Genomic DNA, 19,931 nt, shown 5'->3' with positions numbered 1-19,931 from the left:
TTGTGAAATTAACTTCTGTGCACCTCAAGAGTTTTATGTGAAGTGGGTTGGTTTGTTTTAGACAAAGGTTGAGGTTTGAACATAGGAAAGGTGGTGAGTGTTTTCCTCTTTTGTGATTAGTGTTTTCTCTTGATGATAATGGATATTGTAGATTACTTCAGTAATCATGGTGACAATGAGCTCCAACAGGGTAGATGAGAGGTACCTGCTTGTACAACCAGCAATGGAATAATGATATATATTAAAACTGAGGTGTCCATTATTGGAAGTTCAGTGTCAATAATGTTAGCAGATTGGAGAGGTATGAACTCCACAACATGCTCGTCTCTGAGAGATGAGTCTTGGCTGGTATCCATGCGAAGGGGCTTGTCTGCAGCTACACAGGCTAGGAATGTTCCAAGCTAAAGCTTGGGTTCTTGAAATCAGTCGTATAGATGGCAAATGCTCTGCCAGACCTTTATGGCCAGAGGCCTGCAGACTGCTCCCTGTCCCTTCGGTATCCACTGCTAAGGTTGTGTCGGCCCACTCCCACAACATTATTTGAAGGCAATATTTAGAGTGCCCATATTTCCAGACTCTGACTGTGGGCCGTTGCTTTTGATATTTATTTTAAGCATGAAAACAGCAGTAACATTTACTTTGATTTCAGAGAAAAAAAATTACTACTTGGATTTTTTTTTTTCCTCCTGTGCCTGCTTTGTTTTATATGTATTCATTTGCCCCCAAATAGAACACTACAAAGCTGTCAGAGCCTCTGGGGAGATGAAGTGAGCAGTTTAGATGAAGCTGTGTCTGTCATTATTATGGCAGTTCGGGGGAGGGGGAAGATGAAAAATAGAAGGGCAAGAAAGCTTAATTTCTCTAGTGAGAACAGAGACTTGAATTCTGAAAACATTTAGTAATTTGGTATTTTGTAATAGATTAGGTGGGGTCTGGCAACTGTGCAAGATGCTACATGATCTTAGCGTTGTGCCTAAGGAACTAATAGGAGAGTTGTATTTTAGTGGTGTTCCTTTTTGCCTCAGTTTCCTGATCTGTGAAATAAAGGTGTGTTCTCTGTGTTATGCAGGAAATCAGTATCTGAGCCCAGATCAGCACTCAAGGTTTCTGGCTTCCAGTTCTCCATTCAGACCACACCTTTCTTTTTATAGCTATGGGAAAAAAGTCCGCTCCAGCATGTCATTTAGTAAAATACCATATAAGAAAAGCAAAACTAAGCCCAAAAGAGCTAAAACTAGCTGGTTTTAAATTAGGAGAGAGAAAAAGTTCTGCAGATTCTGGCAAATGGAGACTTACAGTTCCACACCAGATGTGCTCGTCTTTGGGGTCGTTTCTGGCAAACTGAAGTGCCTGCAAAGGTGTGTGCTGAGTGGTGTCCAAACCGCTGTGATACAGGACTGGCCACTGAAGTCAGGGAAATCCTTTCTTAGCATAAGCTCCGCTGTGCTTGTGAGGACAGATTGGAGCACTGTGACTTGACGGTTTGTCCATACAGTGAATGTATATCTCTGTGTGCAGATGTACCCTGAAAGCTTCAAGCTTCTTCAAAGCTTCTCCCTTTCTAAGTGAAGTCTTAAATCATTAAAGCTGGGAGCTTAAACTCTTTCATACTATATATGGCGTTTGTGCTAGTGGTAGAAACCGGAGTGTATTTATAACGCTAGTTTGCTGCAGGAATACGGATTGGGAACAAATGTTCGTTTGGATAAAATCCAGCTCCAGGGATTGGTTTTACTGCTGCATGTAAAATCCGTAGCAAGCTCGTAAAAGCAGCAGTTGAAAAATCTAATAGAGTCTTCCCCATGGAAAAAACATGAATTTGGTGTCACGTTACATAGCTAGAGAGTTACTTGTGGTGGTTCATGTCGTAGTCTGTGACCCTGTGCGTAACATGCTGTCTGTCACGCTGGAATGCAGGGATGCTCTTATGTTGTTGGCACACACGGGGATTGTTGGTGTTACTTCCTAGTATGTGCTGCTGTTCTCATATATATTCTTCATTTGTTTAGAAATACCCATTTGTGCCCTAAGTAATATTTCATGAAAACTGCAACTGTATTCTTAACTGTATTCTTAACAACATTGCATAGCACTGACATGAGCAAATCAAGCCATAAAATTAGCTGAGCTGTTTTACATACTGCTGATAAATATTTGAATGAAAACAGTTGGCAAAGGACACAAGTGTCTTTGGGTGTGTGGATTTATCCGTCTCCATTCAGTTCAAGTGTTCTGTTTGATTTGCCTAACATGTTAATCCTTTCTGTTGCTGTACAGCTAATTACTGTATGTTGAGCCTCTGTGGAATAATTACCATTTGGACTAAGAATGGTCATATCCAAAGTCATAAAATAATTGGTTTTTATTTTGTTTTCTAAAACTGCTGTCTCTTGTTGTTGAAGGATGTTCAGAAGGAGGGAGAACCTCATGTTTATCTCAGTAAAGAAGAAGTTAAAGAGAAGATACAAAGCTATAATTCATCTGTTACTGATAAATTAAAGATGACCTTGGTAAGTTTTGCATAGGATTCCTGTAATTTTTAACAGGAGCAATTGAACTGTAACTTTGTAGTGCATTGTGAATCATTTTGTTCTCAGCATCTTACATATGAAACTCTCTCTGCTTTAATGACTTTGTAAGAGGCTCTTAGATCTGGAAATTAAATCTCACGTCTGAAATGTTTTTATCCACTAGCTCTTTTATATGGATTGAAACAAACTGTAGTAGAAACAAACACATGTCATTTGAAATGTGTTTAAGATAAACTCTCAGTTGACACTAAGATGTAAATTTGTCAGATGAAAACCCTCAGCTGGTAAACATGAAGATATCTTCATCTGATTTGTGTAGATAAAATTTTGTCAGGTATCTCTCTGATAAAGATGCTCAACCAATGAGAAGTTAAAACACGCAATATTTATTATAGGAGACTTAACTTTCAGAGTAGTAATACAGGTCTGCAGCATGAGGAGACTTCCTTCCCCCCACCCCATAACACAGACAATACAGACAATGGAACACATATAGACTTTTTTTATTTCCAAGGATTGTGGACGAGGTCTAAGACTCAGTCCGGCCTACTGCAGACCATACTAATAAAATTCACATCTACCTGCCTAGCAAGCTGTTATTCGGTCGTTGCGTTGTCCAGATTTTCTGATATGTGACGTTTTCCTGTGAGTGTATCGTATATGGAAATTTTGAAATTCCATTATATCCTAAACCATGTAAGTACAACTATGTACTAAAAAGATTTTTGTTATGTATTTGTATGTGGGTCAGGACTTACTATGCCTAAAACCAGATTGCCTGAAGTTTTCTAGATCAGTACGGTTTGATCAATTTTGCTATTTTGTCTTTCAGAAGCAACTGGAATAAATAATTTGAAATGTTGATTAGATTGGCAATTATTCTGGTTCTTTTTTAATTGCAACACAATTTGAGCCTTAGGCTAATTTGACAAGCACAGCTGAAATGTAGGAGATAATTTCTGTATTTCTACATAAAAATCTGTTATTAAAGATGTGTTAGTGGACTTTTTCACTTCATAGTTGTCTCCTAATGTGAAAACTTATCACTAGTTTGTAGTACCTTTTGCTTTGAGATCCTAATACCCTTAGAATTCAGTAGGTATTAAGAAAAAAATTAATATTCAGCAGATACACCAGCAAGAATAAATGTCTGAATTACTGAAACAGTATGTTTCCTACGAGATGTCACGTATTACAGTGGCATTTAAATTGTGTTCACTATGACCGTTTTAATCTGCCTACTCCACTGATATGTCACAACTGGTCATTACTAATTTTAACAGTTCGATACTTTCCTCCTGTTGCAGAATGCGAATGGGATTTACACTGGCTTCATCAAAGTTCAGATGGAACTATGCAGACCGATCACTGTGCAGTCTTCCCAGAGCCAGGGGAGGTGTGCTCACAGCAATAATGAAACTGCTTTTTACTTGCCGGACGGCTGCGTGAATACCCTTCACATCAGCAGCACCAATACTGTTCGTGAAGTTATTGAGGCCTTGCTCAAAAAGTTTTTCGTGGCTGACAACCCTGCGAAGTTTGCACTTTATAAACGCTGTCACAAGGAAGACCAAGGTATAAGTTAGGCTTGTGGCATTTTGGTAGCAAAGGGGTTTGGGGAGGGACTTGTGCTATAGGAATACTTGAAATAAGCAAGGTGGAAGAACTCGGATAAATGGAGGTGACAATCCTGCTCTCTTGTCTTTTTTCCTTATGAGAAGTAGCATGTGTAAGAGAGTAAATGATTTGGGGATATTTCGGGATAATTCACGAAAGACAAAGTAACCCACTGAACCATCTACACAGATCTCCTGTGCCTTGCAGTTCATTATATTTGATTTGACATGCTCCCTTATCAGACTCTAAATTGACCTGCATTGTATTTTTTTTCTTGTGCTTTTTCCCCTGCGTGTATTGAGATGGTGTACTGTGTTGACTAGAGGCCATTTCATTCCTATGTGAATGTAGTGTTGCACTGTTACCATTAGTCATCTGCTCAGCTTCTCCCTACAACTCATTTGCTCAAAACCAGTATGTAGACTATTATGTAGACAGTATGTAGAATGTGTAAATTTTGTGGCTACACATGCATATCTTTGAAATTTTCTAACATTAGCTAGCGTCCATCATTCAAAGCACTTGAAACATCATTAGTAAAGATGATAGTTACTGTGATTTCTTCTCCTGCAGTTTATACATGCAAGCTGTCAGACAGAGAACATCCCCTCTACCTGCGTTTGGTGGCAGGCCCCAGAACAGAAATGCTCAGTTTTGTTCTACGTGAGCATGAAACTGGAGAAGTTATGGTATGTTACACTCATGCTGTTCTTGTGTGTTTGTTTAACTTCATGGATGAGTGGGCTTCTGTTTGATCTGTGCTGACAAGACGATCCATTTTTTTGGAAGCAGATTTTTTTCCCCCTTGTTATATTTACTTTCTGCCTTTTGTAAACACTTCATTTGTGGTTAGACTGACCCGTTGTTACTTGCAGAACAAAAAACAGTTTAAAAGAGTACAATGTTTTCAGATCCCTGAGATTTGCAAGGAGGGTGCCTGGTACTGTTTCAGTTTGAAATTGTTTTGAGTGTCTGAGGTTTTGTTTAAAAATACTGTATATATAAATTATTGGTGTATTTTCTATTCATCTCATCCATCCTTTTCTCTTTCCAGTGGGAAGCTTTTAGTATTCCTGAACTGCAAAACTTCTTGCGTATACTGGACAAAGAGGAAAATGAGCAACTGCAAATCTTAAAGAAGCGTTATGCCGCTTACAGAGACAAACTTGAAGAAGCCCTTGGTGGGGTGTGGAAACCTGGTTAAAAGGGGGCCAAAGGACACTCAGGAAAAATGCACGCTACCAAATGTCAATATAGCATGCCAAACCCAACGTACAAAGAGCAGCAGAGAGTAGTTTTCTTTATTCGGAAGACTGTTTTGTGATGCCAGGGTACCTGAATTTTGCTATAGACTTAGTTCCATAAGCCAGGTCACTTAGCATCTTACACCCACAAGTAAGGGATTCTGCATGTTTGTACATCAGTTTGCAACCATCTGTGTGCCTAGAGAGTTTTCCAAGTTATCTTGGTGCAAGCTGTGAAACTGTAATCAATTTTCTATGATGCTATGAAATAAGATTTTATTTTTTTTTCTTCTTTGCTTTAATGGTAGCTTTACAAGTAAGGATGTGCAAATTGATGGGTTAAAAAAAAGAATAAAACCGTCTGGACAAGAATTAGTTGGAGCACTATCTTTGAGATGAAATTGATTTGCACTACCTTTCTGTTTTCAAATAGTTACTGTATAATTTGTGAGAGAACTGTTATAGATGGAAGGCATATGAGATCTTGTGGTTTGTTCTGTGAAATTTGTGGAAGGCTTTAAAGTGGTCTTTCTGGAGAAGGTAAAGAGAAAGTTGAAAAGAAGGTGAGAGTTGAGGGAGGAGAACTCTAACAGCTGACAGAGGAGGTCTGGTTTTAAATGGAAATAGTATTTATACAGAGGAAAGTTAAAATACTAATTCTACAAGATTAAAGTTTTAGGATGTTATAATATTGTGAATAAGTTTTTTATGGTTTTTTAAATGCATAAATCCACACTGGAAAAGAAATAAAGATAATAGAAATAATGGGAAGGAATGAGAGGCAAAAGCTAAATAAGAATGGAAATGGAGCTGCACATACAAGTCATTATTGGAGAAGCTGGTTCCATAAATGCATAGTGGGGGTTTGAAAAGTGCAGCAAAGCTTAAAAGCTGCTTACTTGAATTCTGAAAAGTGGTCAATGTCTCAGATAACTCTGTGAGAAGTACCCATCTAGCGAGTGTTTAGACATAAGCTATAACTACAGATGCTTTTGGTCTTTATTGTAAGTCAGATCTTTCCTCTGGCTCAGTGATTCATTTTTAGGCTGGATAATTTTGAATTACCATATCTGAAAGACAGACATAGCTTCCTCCGCTTCTTTGTTAAAGGCTCAGTCGGGCAAAGAAAGTAGAATTTCTTACTCGTGTTTCCAGCTTAGCAGAAAGTTAACATTTATTGGCTGTGTTGGTGACTGAGCTTAGAAACTCTTGCTTTTAGTAATTCAGAAGGTTTTTTCCTTATGGTTTTTAAATTCTTAATTGAAAAACTGATTACCAAATTCTGCAGACTGCTGATTTACTTGATTTAAAAGTAGGAAAAATGTAGCAAGAAAACTTTTTACTTTACTGTAAATATAATTGTAGTTCTTTCAGAGTTATTTATCTAAAAAAGCACGTTCAAAAGAAACCAAAGAAGTGGGTGTGCAATAGAAGCATGAGGCAAATTTGAATAACTGATACTTTAGTCATTATCACGCCAGAGAGGAAATGAGTTATATATTGGGGGGAGGTGGAGGAGTGCTTACGATTTAAGAGCAGCAGAAGTTGGTGGGGGTTTTTCCCCTCCATTCTTAGGGTGCTCGTTTTAAATTCCCAAGGAATTGTTAAAACTTTGGTGACATCTAATGGATACTCTGTGAAACTCCCAAGATGCTTCTGTTCTTCCCCTTAATTTGATGTAATTGTGCCTTTGTTTCCTTTCCTTACCTTAGTAAGACTTTTTGTTTTTAAACTCTTCACAGGTTTTTTTTGGTAAAAAGAATTTGCAAGCTTAATGAGACAATCATAATGTTTTAAAGTGTTAAGAGAAATTAAGAGTAGGACTAACTATAAAGTATATATAAGGCATATCTTGTTTGTTTTTAAATTTCACATGTAACATTGTAGTGCATGTGTGAGTTAGTAACGTTATCCTCAAGTGAGACACTTTATAATGGTTCAGGGAGTGCTTTTATGTTTTGTTACAATTTGTTTTTCTATGAACGCAGCAGCATGTAGGTGGGCATTCTGTTAATATCTACTTAATTTATGTATCTGCCCATAACTATGTAATCATTACATAATCGCTGTCAATGTTGAACCATTTGTTGCTCAGATTTAAACACTGTTTGAGTTTAAAAAGTTTAAAAGTGGAGTATAAAAATATGTGAATTTTATTTTTACTTGAACTAAACTATCAGTCTTTTGAGTAGGCGCATCTGCATTTACTTTAGCCAAAAACCTCAATCAGTGTTGTATGCACTATGAGTCTTGATTTGGGGTGAAGGGGGTGGGGGTGGGGGACCAAAATAAACTTATATTTTAATTTTGTCTTAGTCCATGGTTAATTATTGTAAGATGTCATGTGTGACGTTAATTTTTTTTTTACACACTGGCAATTACAACAGCTTTAATTTAAAAGAAATGGTCATACCTAGTCAGTTTTTCTCTTTTTTTAATTTTAGCATCAAATTGAACTGTCAAAGCTTTTGTCGCAAAACTGTTTTCATTTCATTATATGATGGTACCAGAATGATTAAATGATATGGGCAAGGGGGGAGGGGCAATGCAGGGAAACATTAAAATGTATGTCTTTAAAAACAAACATTTAAACTATTTATAATTTTGACAAGCTTAGTTTTATTTTTGTAGGGAAGTTTTTATTCCCCTTAAAGTTATTACTGAAATGGCAAAAAAGTGATGGTTCCATTATTAAAGTTGAAGTTGGCAATACTTAGTTATGTGACGTGTGGTTATTTTTTTTTCTGTTACCTGAAGCTTGTGTTGTGATCACTTTGATGCTGAATGAGACTTCGTCATAGCAATAAATCGTGTGGGGAGATGCAGCTTGCATTGAGCATAAATTAAGGTTTGCCTGGAACAAGAGATACATTTTAGTGTATGTATCCCAGTCATACTTGTATACATATTTTAATTTTGTCTCCTGATTTTGGTAAAGAAGAATACAGAAAAACTAAACCAATCGATTTTCTCAAATATACCAAGGGGGAAAAAAAACCCAACAAACTTTGAAATTTACACACACACACCCCCCTTGAAATTTACCTTTTCTTTCCCACATTTACCTCACACTCGGCCTCGCCGGAGGGGCGGAGGAGCTGCCGCTCCCGCCTCCTGTTTCCCGCCCGGGCGGTGCTGAGGCGAGCAATTCCCGCCGCCGGGACTGCCTCCTCCCTGAGGAGGGCGGCCGGCCCCCGCCTCGGAGGACGGCTCGGCCGTGGGCGGGCGAACGCCCGCCCACGGCCGAGCCGTCCTCCGAGGCGGGGGCCGCCCGCCGCGACGCCATGTAAGCGCTGGGCTCTGTGGGAGGGAGGAGGGAGGTGGCGTCCTCCCTCCCCCGTGAGGGCCGGCGGTGGTGCGTGAGGAGAGGTCTCCCCCAGGCGGGCAGTGGTGGGGGATGCGGAGAGAGCGGAGGGCAGCGAGCCCGCCATGTTTTGCCTCACGAAGACAGGTGGGCAGGGCCGGAGCGCGGCTTCCCTCTACCCTCACGGAGCCGACTCCGCCATAGAGGGAGCGCAGCCGCGGGCCCGCAATGGGTGCTGTCCCAGGGTAGTTGGGTGGGAAAGCCCACGGGCGAGTGGTTCCTTCCTGTAAAAAAAAACTCTTGCAGAAACACGAGGTGAATACAGCGAGGTAGTGTCCTGGGCTGGAGGTGATACCCAGGTCCTCCCTCCTCAGGAAACACCTTTTGCCTCTTTTTATCTTTAAAGGCTTTTTAGTGGTTTTCTCTGGATACGTGTATGTTTAATCTTCTGGTTACTTATTTTGTGTTTCTTAAAAGCGGTTTAATCCTCCCTAATTGAATTGGTAGAACGGAGCTACTTTGCTGCTCACTTTGGTCTCTCCGTTGCTCTTCCCTGGGCATTGCAGCCCTGCAGCAGAGGAGATGATAATGGTTTGACCAGTTCCTTGAAGGTTGATTGATGTGAGACCTGATAGCATCATATGTGCAACAACCACATTATGACTATGTATGCACTTGGTAAAACTCCTTAATAGCAAATACTCTAATACTCAGCCGGGGTAAGGTTGGTAAAAGGCCTTAAAGATACTAGAGTCAGCAAAGATGCTCACCACACAAGTAACTGGCCTTGTGTCTCTGCCTACAGCAGTTATGTACTACTAGAAACAACTTGGCAAAAGAAACCTTGTGGGTTTTGGCTGGTTCAGGGGCTGGATCACTCGTCTGGAGACCGGAGGAGCTCCAGTGCGGAGACAGAGCAGGACAGCAGTACTGCCCGTGGAGCAGCCAGGCCACTCCTCTCCATGGCAGGGATCACCAGGTTGTTGTCGTCTGCTTTGTCTTCCTTCAGTCTTAATTTTTAGCACTGAAATTTTTTAACTTTTGAAAAAAAATTGACTCTTCTTACTCCCCTCCTGCCCTCCTGCTGTATGTGCATGAGTATACAACTGTTTTCTTTTCCTCCCAGGTTCCCAGCATGGGGGTTTCCAGCTGCAGTCCTTGCGATTTTTGCTAGCATTTACTTTTTACCATCTCCCATTGATCCAGAACCGTTCATGTATGTTCCCCTGCTTAATTTTAAAGTTCAGTAGCATACTTGTGTTTGTCAGGAAATACCTGTGCTTTCAAAACTTCTCCTATACTTTTCATCCTGCAGGAGCATATAAAGCATGCTACTTAAGTTCATATGCAGGAGAAACTGTGTTTCTCATATAAAATTGGAAAATAGAAACACTTATTTAAACAAGTGAATTTCAAGCAAAACAATGCTGACCAGTGCAGTATTCATACATACATGTAGAGAGATTGTTAGTAGATCTCAGACTAATGATAAGGAATAAAACACTCTAGGATGATGGCAATTTTGTGTTTGTATTGATTTCGGGGGGGGTGGGGGGGTGGGGGAATCTCCTAAAAAGCCTATATTCTTTTTAGCCCAGGCCTGTAAGATCCACAGAATTGTTATTTTAGTTTGAAGTAATAGTTTTAACAAATTATTTTAAAAAAGATAATACACTGTTACTAGTATCTCTGGAATAAAGTCCTATTACTTTCCCTTCAAATAATTTTATAGTCCAATGGTGTCTTGTGTCCTACATCTTATTTATAATTCATTTGATGCAGTTTTGAAAAGCCACCTCCTGCCTTAGTTGGATCATTGCAAGTGAATAAAAAGCTTCAGAGTGGACAAAGAATCTTCACAGGACAACTGAAAGGTCCCGAGTCTTTTACTGTCGATGATGAAGGCAAGTAGATAACTTCCAAATGGATAAAGTTATACATCTGCTACATGTTATACATCTGCTTGGGCAAGTTATTAAGGGAGAAGACTTAAAAAGTTAAATCCCAGACTTAAGAATTAAATCCAAAGAAAGAAAAATAGGAAAGTGTGCTAAATGATTGCTCCAAAAATATTATGATAATTGTATGTTCTTCCGTATCTTCACATTTGTAAACATTTCCATGGAAATATTCCAGAACGTTTTGTTATCTGCTGCTGCCAAGGACACAGTGAATGTCCTACTGCTATATTAAAAAACATAGACCCACAAATTGGTGACATATTAAGTCTTATTAAAATATAATTTTTAAAAGGTATAAAATGGCATACTCTTTAAAAGTAACATGCAAAAACAGCTAAAGATTTTTGTGGGAATTCTTCCAAATGTGAGTCTAAGCTTGGGCTTTTGACACAGAACTAGTGATAAGCTTGCCTTCTTTTTTGTTGTTTTTTCTGTTTCAGGTCTCCAAAAGCAGTGTTAATTTGCTGCTTGAGCTCAGTCACTGAGTTCAGCACGCTCTTATTTCAAAAGCTGTTATTGAACATGGAGCCAAAGAGGGAAGGCAAATGGAGTTGTTTTAAAATTTGCATAGTTCTCAAAAACATATTTTTAGAGTAGCTTGGAATATAAAAGGACTTTTCACTGCAATATAAAACCTCCTCATACCTATCCACGTAATTCATCCTGGTTGTCTGGCAGCTGTAAGGTGGCAAAATGGTAGATGCAGGAACCTTACAGATGGTGGGAAGCAGAGGGCTGAAGCGGTGTCCAGTAGCACGTTTTCTATCTTTCCAACAACTCTCTTACCCAGAGTGTGACCAAAGTAGGGACTGCGATGAAAGTTCAGGCCAAATAGAGGAGAGAGACTGTGATCTCTTTAGGACACAGGTTTAGTGCTGTGGACTCAGGACTTACCTGTTCTGGAGGAATTATTTTCCTCTTGATGTGCAAGTGGAGAAAATAGATTCCTGCAGTAGCCAGTACAGAGAAGTAGGCAACTCCCAGTCCAGAGCAGTTTGAGCCAGGCAGGTCAGACACCCTCCCTTACTGCTGGTGCTAGTTTTCTGGTATTTTTCAAGGAAATCTTGAATAGCCCAGGACACCTTTGTCTGAAAGATACCGTCTTGTGTTGTGTGCTACAGAGGAGAGGTAATCATCTGGAACTTTCTTGTTTGCCATTGTGCAAGCTGAAATTAGAAGCGTTTTCAGTTGTAGCAGCATAGGCCGGGAAGGGACCTAGCTCAACACCTTGCATTGAGGCAGCCATTCCTAGCAAATGTCTTTTCAAAGCTGTCTCCTTCCTGCTTTCCTCAAAGGTGCTATTTTAAATTGTCTTTTTATTGCACTTTTTGTTCTCCACCTCTTCCTCTACAACTTTCAGAAAGGGTAGCGTTCACAACTGGAGTTTTGCAGAGTATATTTTAAATATGAGGACTAATCCCACAAATGCTGTGTGTTGCCAAATTTAACCTCTTTCATGATGCTGTATAAAGTACTGTTTTCATTCTATTTGTCTTGAGTGTGTTAATTCTACCGTGGATTTTCTCTGAATTTAAGGATGTTTTAGGAGACTGGATTCAGTCAGTTGAAATCATACAATATGACCAAGGTTGTAGTAAGTGTTGTGGTGATGTTACCTGATTTAGGTAAATGCTGTTTTCCATATGAGTAAGACAGACTATTACAGGTAATTAGAGTAGTTCTGTTTTGCCTTCACTTTACTACAAATACCCATGAGAGAAGTCTAGTGCAAAACCCACTTGCATTAGCTATATAAATCTAAATATAGCATCATAGCCTAGTGCATAGCATGATAGAAAATAGCATTACAAGTCTAAGATTCTCTCTTTAAATACAGAATCTGGTATGTGATCAGAAGTTTCAGCTGTTTCCAACATGCCTCGGGAGGCATTAGAATGCCAGTATATTTTATGACAGCAAAGTTCAGCCTCTGTTTTTTCCCAGGCAAAGTTGTTGTATTGAACAGTGGCTCTGAAGTTCTCCCTTTGGATAAACAGGTGCTTTCTGTATGCCAGTAATCCCAGACAATTCTTTTAATCTAGATCTGACAGCTGATACTTTGAGAATCTGTCCTATTTGCTCATAACATTTTTCCATAGACGTGAGTGAGCAGATGCTAGGCATTTTTATATCTGTTTATCTGCTCTGGTGTAAGTGCTCATTAGACAAAGTCAGACTCCATGCTTTTTTAGTAATATTGGCACAGAAAGGTGGCATAACTTCTATGGAGTATCTTTTAACACCTGTCACCAAGTGACAGTGCACATTTTTAAATGTAAACAAGGCTAGGATGAAAATGCAGGCCACACGTAAAGAAAACAATGTCTACTTTAGTTCAACCTATGTAAATAAAAGACACATCAGAGGAATGTTTCCAGACAGTTAACAGACTTTACACTAAAAGTGTATTTTGTTGAACAGTAAGTCTAGGATTGGTCATGTGCATTGTACTATTCCAGGGCCTGGACTAGTCAAAAGGTAGGAGGATGCTATTTGTCAAAGGTGGGGCTTAATCACTGCTAGTGTTTTTCCTTTGATGCTCTACACAGAAGTTTTTGGAGTTACAATACAATGTCAAAAGATCTGAAGACTTCCTGTGAGGTTTTTGCCTTGTTAATTTAAACACTTTAAAAGCAGAGGAGAAAGCAACTGCTAAGCAGGTTTCCAATAAAAAAAGTGCTTAGTCCTTTAATGCAAACTTACACATTTTTGGTATTATTCTGGTGGTTCAAAACCAAAGCAAAACATCACAGCTTAAAAAAAACCCCACCACACTTGGTTTTTTTGCTTAGGATTTTAATGTCCTAGGAGAAGGGTTACTTTCTTGTTTTGGATCAGTCATTGCAATGTTTTCCTTTTGTCTACGGAACATTTTAGCTAGTTGATAACATGGCAGAACCCTCAGGATAAAAAGGTAGATTGTGTGAGCTCTGCTAATGCTTTGACTGATTTTCACTGACAGTATGAGAATATCCCTATGAATCTTTAGTCCCGTCCTTGATGCCTTTGTTTGCTGCTAACCCAGAGGAGTCTTAAAATAGCTTTTAATGTATTAGATGTATTTAAAATAAACATATGAAAAATTCGTATTTTCTCTAATCTCCCATTTATTATTGCTCTTTCTGCTTTATAAAAATGTATTTAAAGCAAGCTGTATGGTTTCCTATCTGTTCCGTTGCTTTGTGTGTGCGTAGAATATATAAGTTAGGAGCAAGAAGGGCGGGCTCACAATAATGAGGAATGTCCTTTTATCTAAGTTTTATTTGCCTTGGTCCCTTTTAAAACAGTCTTCTAATATACTTATTTTAAGGTAATATCTACACTGGTACTGTGGATGGGAAACTGTGGATGATCAGTGGCGACCAGCTACATTTCATTACTCAAATGGGGCAGGATATGCCTGAATGTGGTGAGCGACGGTTTTGATGTGAAAAGGACAACAAACTTGTTCATATAAATGTCACTGAATGAGAAATTGAAGTGCTATTTTAGCTACTGTTAACGTTTTCTGATTCTTTTATGCAAATTTGCATAGAGAAGCCTACTGCTATCATGTAGTTTTTCCTAATGTAGGCAGGATTAAGGCATAGTGGCACACTTCTCTAGCTCTGGAGACTGACTAGCCATGGACTGCCATTTAAATAAAGAACAACATTTTACAGAAGTCCTTCTATACAAAGCTTTTTGAGGGTGGTCTAAAGACATGATTTATCCAATTATTTTCCTGCCTCAAGATCAAAATGTATTTTAGAAAAAGTTCAAATCTTACAAAGGAATCAGAGACTCAAGAGTAGCACGTCCTGGTACCATCACCAGTAACTGGACTGCAAGGTTGCCTTTTCTTTCATTACTTGTAAGTCAGGAAGACAAACACTGAAATGTTTACATTTTTATCCTGTTCCTTTTTGATGAATCAAGCAGGCCTGAAAGGCCATTAAAATAGCTGATTGGCTTTAGCCTGGTTTCCTAAACATGTGACAGTTAGGTAGGTGCTTTCCCTATCCCTGAAGTCCCTGTGCTATGGGCTAGTCTCGACTGAATTTGAAAGAATTCTCAAAGATTACTGAACATTTTTGAGTCTTACGTAAATAACTGACCATGTGGAAGTTAAGAAACCAAAAATGAGACCAAAATGATCGATCCATTCAGAGTGCGACTGGAACTCAGCTGTTAACTTTTTGGCAGCTGTCAGTCAGTCAGCTTGTGTTACTGATGTGTTACAGCTCTAGTGAGCTGTAATGGATGTTGTCCCTTGCTTACTGGAGTACTGGGGGAAAATACGTATTTCAAAGTAGAGGGCATCAGGGCACAAAACTGTAGGTTGTCAAGTTTTACTAATTTCACTGCTCTCAAATCTTTCCTGAAAGCGGTTTTCTCCCATCTTTTTCTTGGGGGTATAAAATAAACAGCAGCTAATCCATTTTGTTTTACTGATTTACTAATCCTACCAGTTCTTCAGTCATGTTTAAAGTTGTCTGGGAAAACAGAGTAAAGCTGAATTTCTTTGAAGGTTGGGAGCAAATTTTTTCTTAAGTAATATGGAACAGAGATGACTAGATTGACATTATACTGTCACTTCCTTTGCAAGTTACTTTTAGAGACAGTTTAAGGAAGCTTTTAAGGATCTGGTTTATTCAAGGATGATAGTTTAGTGCTTTTCAGCCTTTGCATTTCATGATCTTCATTTTGTCAACCTCCTGGTCTTACACATCCTCCTATTTGTATCTCAGGAACTCCAGACTATGAACCAATATGTGGCCGGCCCCATGGAGTCCGAATGGATCAGGATGGTAACGTGATTGTGGTGGATTCTTATTTAGGCCTGTACAAAGTCAATCCAAGGACAGGAGAGAAAACCCTCCTGCTATCGAGTGAAAAAGGTGATGCTACAGTTAGTGGGGAAGTAGATTGATCTTGGGTTTGGTCCTCATGCTTATATATAAATTGGAAGATCAAGGCACTTCAATCAGTCGAGATCAGTACTAGCGAGTGTGGGGACTGGGAGTGACTGAAAGCCCACTGGCTTTATATTTTTAAGATTTGTTTAAAAAATAGAAGAAAACAAAAGCAATTATACGTCAGAGGCTTTTGGGTTGGTATGTGTTATGTTGAGCTGCAACCTGAACATATTTCCCTGCAAATGAAAGTAATTTGGAGCTTGGACTTTAGCTTGGGACAAATTAAGGATAGCATTCACTATGAGATTTGGAATTGCAATGTCTGAAATCTTAAGCTTGTGTGGATCTGAATCATTTTGAACACTTCGTGGTTTTGTACTTATTTTAATCAGTAGTCATTTTTATTAACTAGGTGTGGATGGCCTGCCTTTCAAATTCCTAAATGGATTAGAAATATCAAAGAAAAATTTGATTTATTTTACGGATTCAAGTAGCAAGTGGGAAAGGCGACATCACAAATATGAGGTGAGATGAGGTAATCTTTGTAGCCATTTGCTCAGGCAGCTTAAGTGTTAATTTTTGTGCTGGCAGCACCATGTACTAGGCTGCAGAAGAGACAAGCTTTTTTCATGTGCTTGTGTGTTTTAGCCAAGCATGCTATGAATGCAGAGTGCTCGAGCCCTGAGGCAGAGGATGGGTTGTGCTATTCTGTAGCTGCTTTTCAAAAAAAAAAAACAAACCCAAAACCTCTGGGTATGACTACCCAAAGAAATTGTCATGTGCTACACTACAGTCTGGATTTTTACAGCATGTTAGTTTCTCTCTGGTATCTGTCTACAAGCATGCTCTTATACTGCAGTAAATGCAAGGTAGCAAATTGCTGGTGTACTTGAAGGTATCTTTTCTGTGTAGTCATAGCCTTTGAGTAAAACTTTATCTAGAACAAACTGTCTGTTTGTAAAGCTGAAATTCAGTGAGGTTGCAGACATAAAGTTTACACTGAGTCTTGTCTTTACTACCAGAACTGTGGATAAAATTCAAGTGGATAAAATTTCAAGGAGAAAAATCAAATGAAGGGAAATATATTTAATTTAAGGGGTGGGAATCAAGATCCAAGTTATTAAAGGAAAAAAAAAAGAATAGTTGAAATCTTTTATGTGTCGCTTGCTGTTTCTTAAAGCTATTATCAGAATTATTGTTTGGTAGTACATCATCTTTGCCATTTAGTATTTCAGACTTGACAAGGGGTTGCCAGTACAAATGACAAACATAAGGGCAGTTTCCTCTTCACAGGGCTTATATACATATAATTCAAAGCTGCCCTGCAGATTTTTAGCAGAAGAAACTTACTCAAATTATTTCATATCAGAAGTAAAATGTCAGCTGTTTACTTGCTTTAGCAAAATGCTCGTGAATGCTTTCCAGTTTGATTTGAAGAAGTTGTAGTTGTTCACAGAAGCCTGATAGGCCTCAATATTTTGCTAAAGCAGGAACTGCAGAATAACATATTTTGAACTCTGGGCTTCATAGCCCCCACGTTCCTCTGTTTTCACAAGAATGCTGCAATCAGCCTCAGAAATGACATGAACCGAATCCTTTGCTCCTTTAGTGGTGCAAGCATATTGTTTTTATAAAGATGCCATCTGCCATTCTGTAAAGTCTGCTTTTATCTAATTTATGTTAATACAACTTCAGAATATTTTCTGTTCTAATTGAAACCAGGTATTTTGATAGCCTAGTTTTTCATTAGATGTATTGATTAAGGTAATCGAAACAAACCATCTTGGTCGCCTCTTGGCCTATGACCCTGTAACAAGAACAGGAAGAACGGTGCTGAGTGGCTTGTACATGGCAAATGGGATTGCCCTGTCTCCCCATGAAGATTACATATTAATAGCAGAAACCAGCATATGTAGAATCATACGGTATGTTAAACATCATTCTCCTCCTAGATATAAAATATTACATGTTAATTTATATTACATGTTTTTAATCAATTTGTAGACATGATTTTCATGTTCTTACTTTTCCGTTTTTCCTTACTTTTCTAAAAATGTAAACTGAAGATGTGCAGTTAATCGGGTTGCTATTGGAAACTTAGCCTAAATTACTTTTTTCTATTGCAAGAGTCACAGGTTTTAGTTAATTCTAGGTAGAGATTAACAGTTGCTCTTCCCACTGCCGCATGTCTTTTATACCGATTTACTGATACATTGGGCCCTAATTCCCTCAGACTCAATTACAATTATCCTGATGACTCCATTATTACAGTTACAACAGACCTCAGGACAAGTGTCACTGCATGATTATCATGATTAGCGTAACACCCCATTTTTCCCATTTTAAAGGGAGTCAGTGTTTTAACAGTTTTCTATTTCATGGAAGTTCTAAAGCCAAATTTAATATTAGTTTTAATTTAACAAACAGGCACATTTTCTATGAATAGATTTTTTGACTAGAACCAGGGAGGTACTGTTTATGTTACAGGCAGAAACATGAGTTTTTTGACTCATCATCGTTACTCAAGTTTAGTACCTCTTTGCATTTACTACTTCCTGCAGAGTCCTTTTCTGTATTTTGAAAAATTCCTTGCATGAATCAAAACGATGGATCTTCTATGCTATTAAGCTTGCTGTATTTTGCAGGAGCCACTATAACTCATAGGTAAAATTCCCTTTTTGCAGGTATTGGGTGAGCGGAGCTAATGCAGGAAAAAAAGAAGTTTTTGTGGACAACCTGCCTGGGTATCCAGACAACATCAGATTATCAAAAACAGGCTTATACAGAGTTGGAATATCTACTACTCGCTTTCCTAGTTTCTTTTCTCCTTTTCTGGATGCTTTAGGACCATATCCATTCCTGAAGAGATTTATTGCAAAGGTAACTGACACTGTGTAGTATTAACTACCAGAGTCACAAAAATGTTAATTTCTTAAGTACGAAAGAACTTGTTATCCTTCATTAGGAAACACAAGAGACTGCTTTATCTTTACCAGCCAGCATAGCGACACATACTAACTTTGATTTTTCTGGAACATTTGAGGATTGGTTTCTTTTTTACATAGTAAAACACACCACTTTTACTGTTGTGATAATACCAAGAACCCATTTATAAAGTAGAAAAATCAGTATTGACAAAAGTAGTCCATAGTTGCAAGCTCTCAGCCCATTGTTTATAGCAGCATGACATTGTCAAGGCAGGTGAAGAACTCTTTACAGAAAATACGAGGATATTGCTATAGGAATCAAACTCTGCAAAGTCATTCTTGCCAAGCAAGAGTTATGGAGCTGGTCATGATTAACCATGCTACTTTTTCTAGGAACCATGCTGCCTTTTCCCTAGAACTTGCCCAGGAAAAACACTGAAGTGGGTGATTCAGTTGTGTTCCATCAAGTCCCTCTTAGTCCTGTTTTTAGAAAATGGGTGGCTTTTGGCAGCTGGAATAAGTTCAAACAACTTCCACACCTTCTTAAGTAGGCACTGACTGTACTTTAAGATTAGTGAGCAATTACTGGACTGCCAGCTTTAGACACAGTCCAGTGGATATTATCAAAAGATTAAGTGACAGCTGAATCTGACTAGAGCAACATCTGGAAAGCAATATAGTAGCATTGCCATTTCTTTCTAGTCATGGAATTCTGCCCCCCACCCCTTGAATGAAGTCTTAACACTGTGTATTTCTTTTTCTAAAACAGGTGACTCCTTTGTCATTCTACAGCATTTTTCTTCACAAACATGGCTTGTTCTTAGAAATTAACGACAAAGGAGACATTGTGGCAAGCTTCCATGACCCTGATGGTAGTGTCACTTGGGCTGTCAGTGATGTCTTTGAGCACAACGGGAAGGTGTATCTAGGTAATACAGAGCTGCCCTTTCTTGTGGTGCTACAGTAAAGTTTATAGTTTTCATGAGCTGGAGCATCAAAAGAAAGATAGCAGTGTTGTTTCAAGCAGCTGTTAAATATTTTTCTCTACTTAATGGAAGCCTGCTACATCACTGAAGGAGAAACAAAACTGATACCACATGGTTAAGCAGAAATTAAAATACAATGCAGAAATACTTGTTTTAGAAGCTTGTGAAAGCCTCAGACTTAAATAGGTTAAAGGTACCAAATCACCTTGCCCTCTAGTTCAGAAAATAGTTATGTGTATATTTTTAAACAGTTGCAGAGAATCATCCACGGAATTCAACTCTGTAACAGGGATTGAGGTAAGTAGCACATATCTTACTGTTGCTCACAGTTCCCATTTTGGAAAAAGCTTTATGTAGGATTTTATTCTTCCTCTTTCCCAGAGGCAGAACATACTGCTTTTAATTATGAACAGCAGTTTCTCCATTGTCTCTTTTGTTAAAGTTTTCCATCTATTCAACTACA

At 38.6% G+C, this 19,931-nt stretch overlaps 2 protein-coding genes across 2 annotated transcripts in view; both read left to right on the top strand.

The window, feature by feature from the left end:
- The window catches only part of RASSF3 (Ras association domain family member 3), a 51,162-nt gene extending 45,398 nt beyond the window's left edge, over nt 1–5,764 (top strand). Inside the window, exons 2-5 of the mRNA XM_050914574.1 lie at nt 2,403–2,510; nt 3,839–4,106; nt 4,722–4,837; nt 5,203–5,764. Of these exons, the coding sequence (XP_050770531.1) occupies nt 2,403–2,510; nt 3,839–4,106; nt 4,722–4,837; nt 5,203–5,352 (642 nt within the window). The 3' untranslated portion in view covers nt 5,353–5,764. The remainder of the gene's footprint in view (nt 1–2,402; nt 2,511–3,838; nt 4,107–4,721; nt 4,838–5,202) is intronic.
- Nucleotides 5,765–15,434: 9,670 nt separating this feature from the next.
- On the top strand, nt 15,435–19,449 carry LOC127020412 (adipocyte plasma membrane-associated protein-like). The gene is made up of 5 exons (XM_050902990.1): nt 15,435–15,537; nt 15,968–16,080; nt 17,320–17,480; nt 18,240–18,435; nt 19,252–19,449. Exons 1-5 carry the CDS (start codon nt 15,435–15,437, stop codon nt 19,447–19,449), a joined length of 771 nt encoding a protein of 256 aa, XP_050758947.1.
- The last annotated feature ends 482 nt before the right edge of the window (nt 19,450–19,931 follow it).

Source organism: Gymnogyps californianus, chromosome 1 (assembly GCF_018139145.2).
Source record: "Gymnogyps californianus isolate 813 chromosome 1, ASM1813914v2, whole genome shotgun sequence".
NCBI classification, from domain to species: domain Eukaryota; kingdom Metazoa; phylum Chordata; class Aves; order Accipitriformes; family Cathartidae; genus Gymnogyps; species Gymnogyps californianus.
Note: the sequence above shows the minus strand (reverse complement) of the source record. Positions and strands in the feature narration are given on the sequence as shown.

Excerpts from the sequence above, each read along its gene's own strand:
- LOC127020412 (XM_050902990.1), top strand. The coding sequence starts at position 15,435 with ATGGATCAGGATGGTAACGTGATTGTGGTGGATTCTTATTTAGGCCTG. Across the intron at positions 15,538-15,967 it reads CCTGCTATCGAGTGAAAAAG|GTGTGGATGGCCTGCCTTTC; the intron begins GTGATGCTACAG and ends TTTATTAACTAG. Across the intron at positions 17,481-18,239 it reads AGCATATGTAGAATCATACG|GTATTGGGTGAGCGGAGCTA; the intron begins GTATGTTAAACA and ends CCCTTTTTGCAG.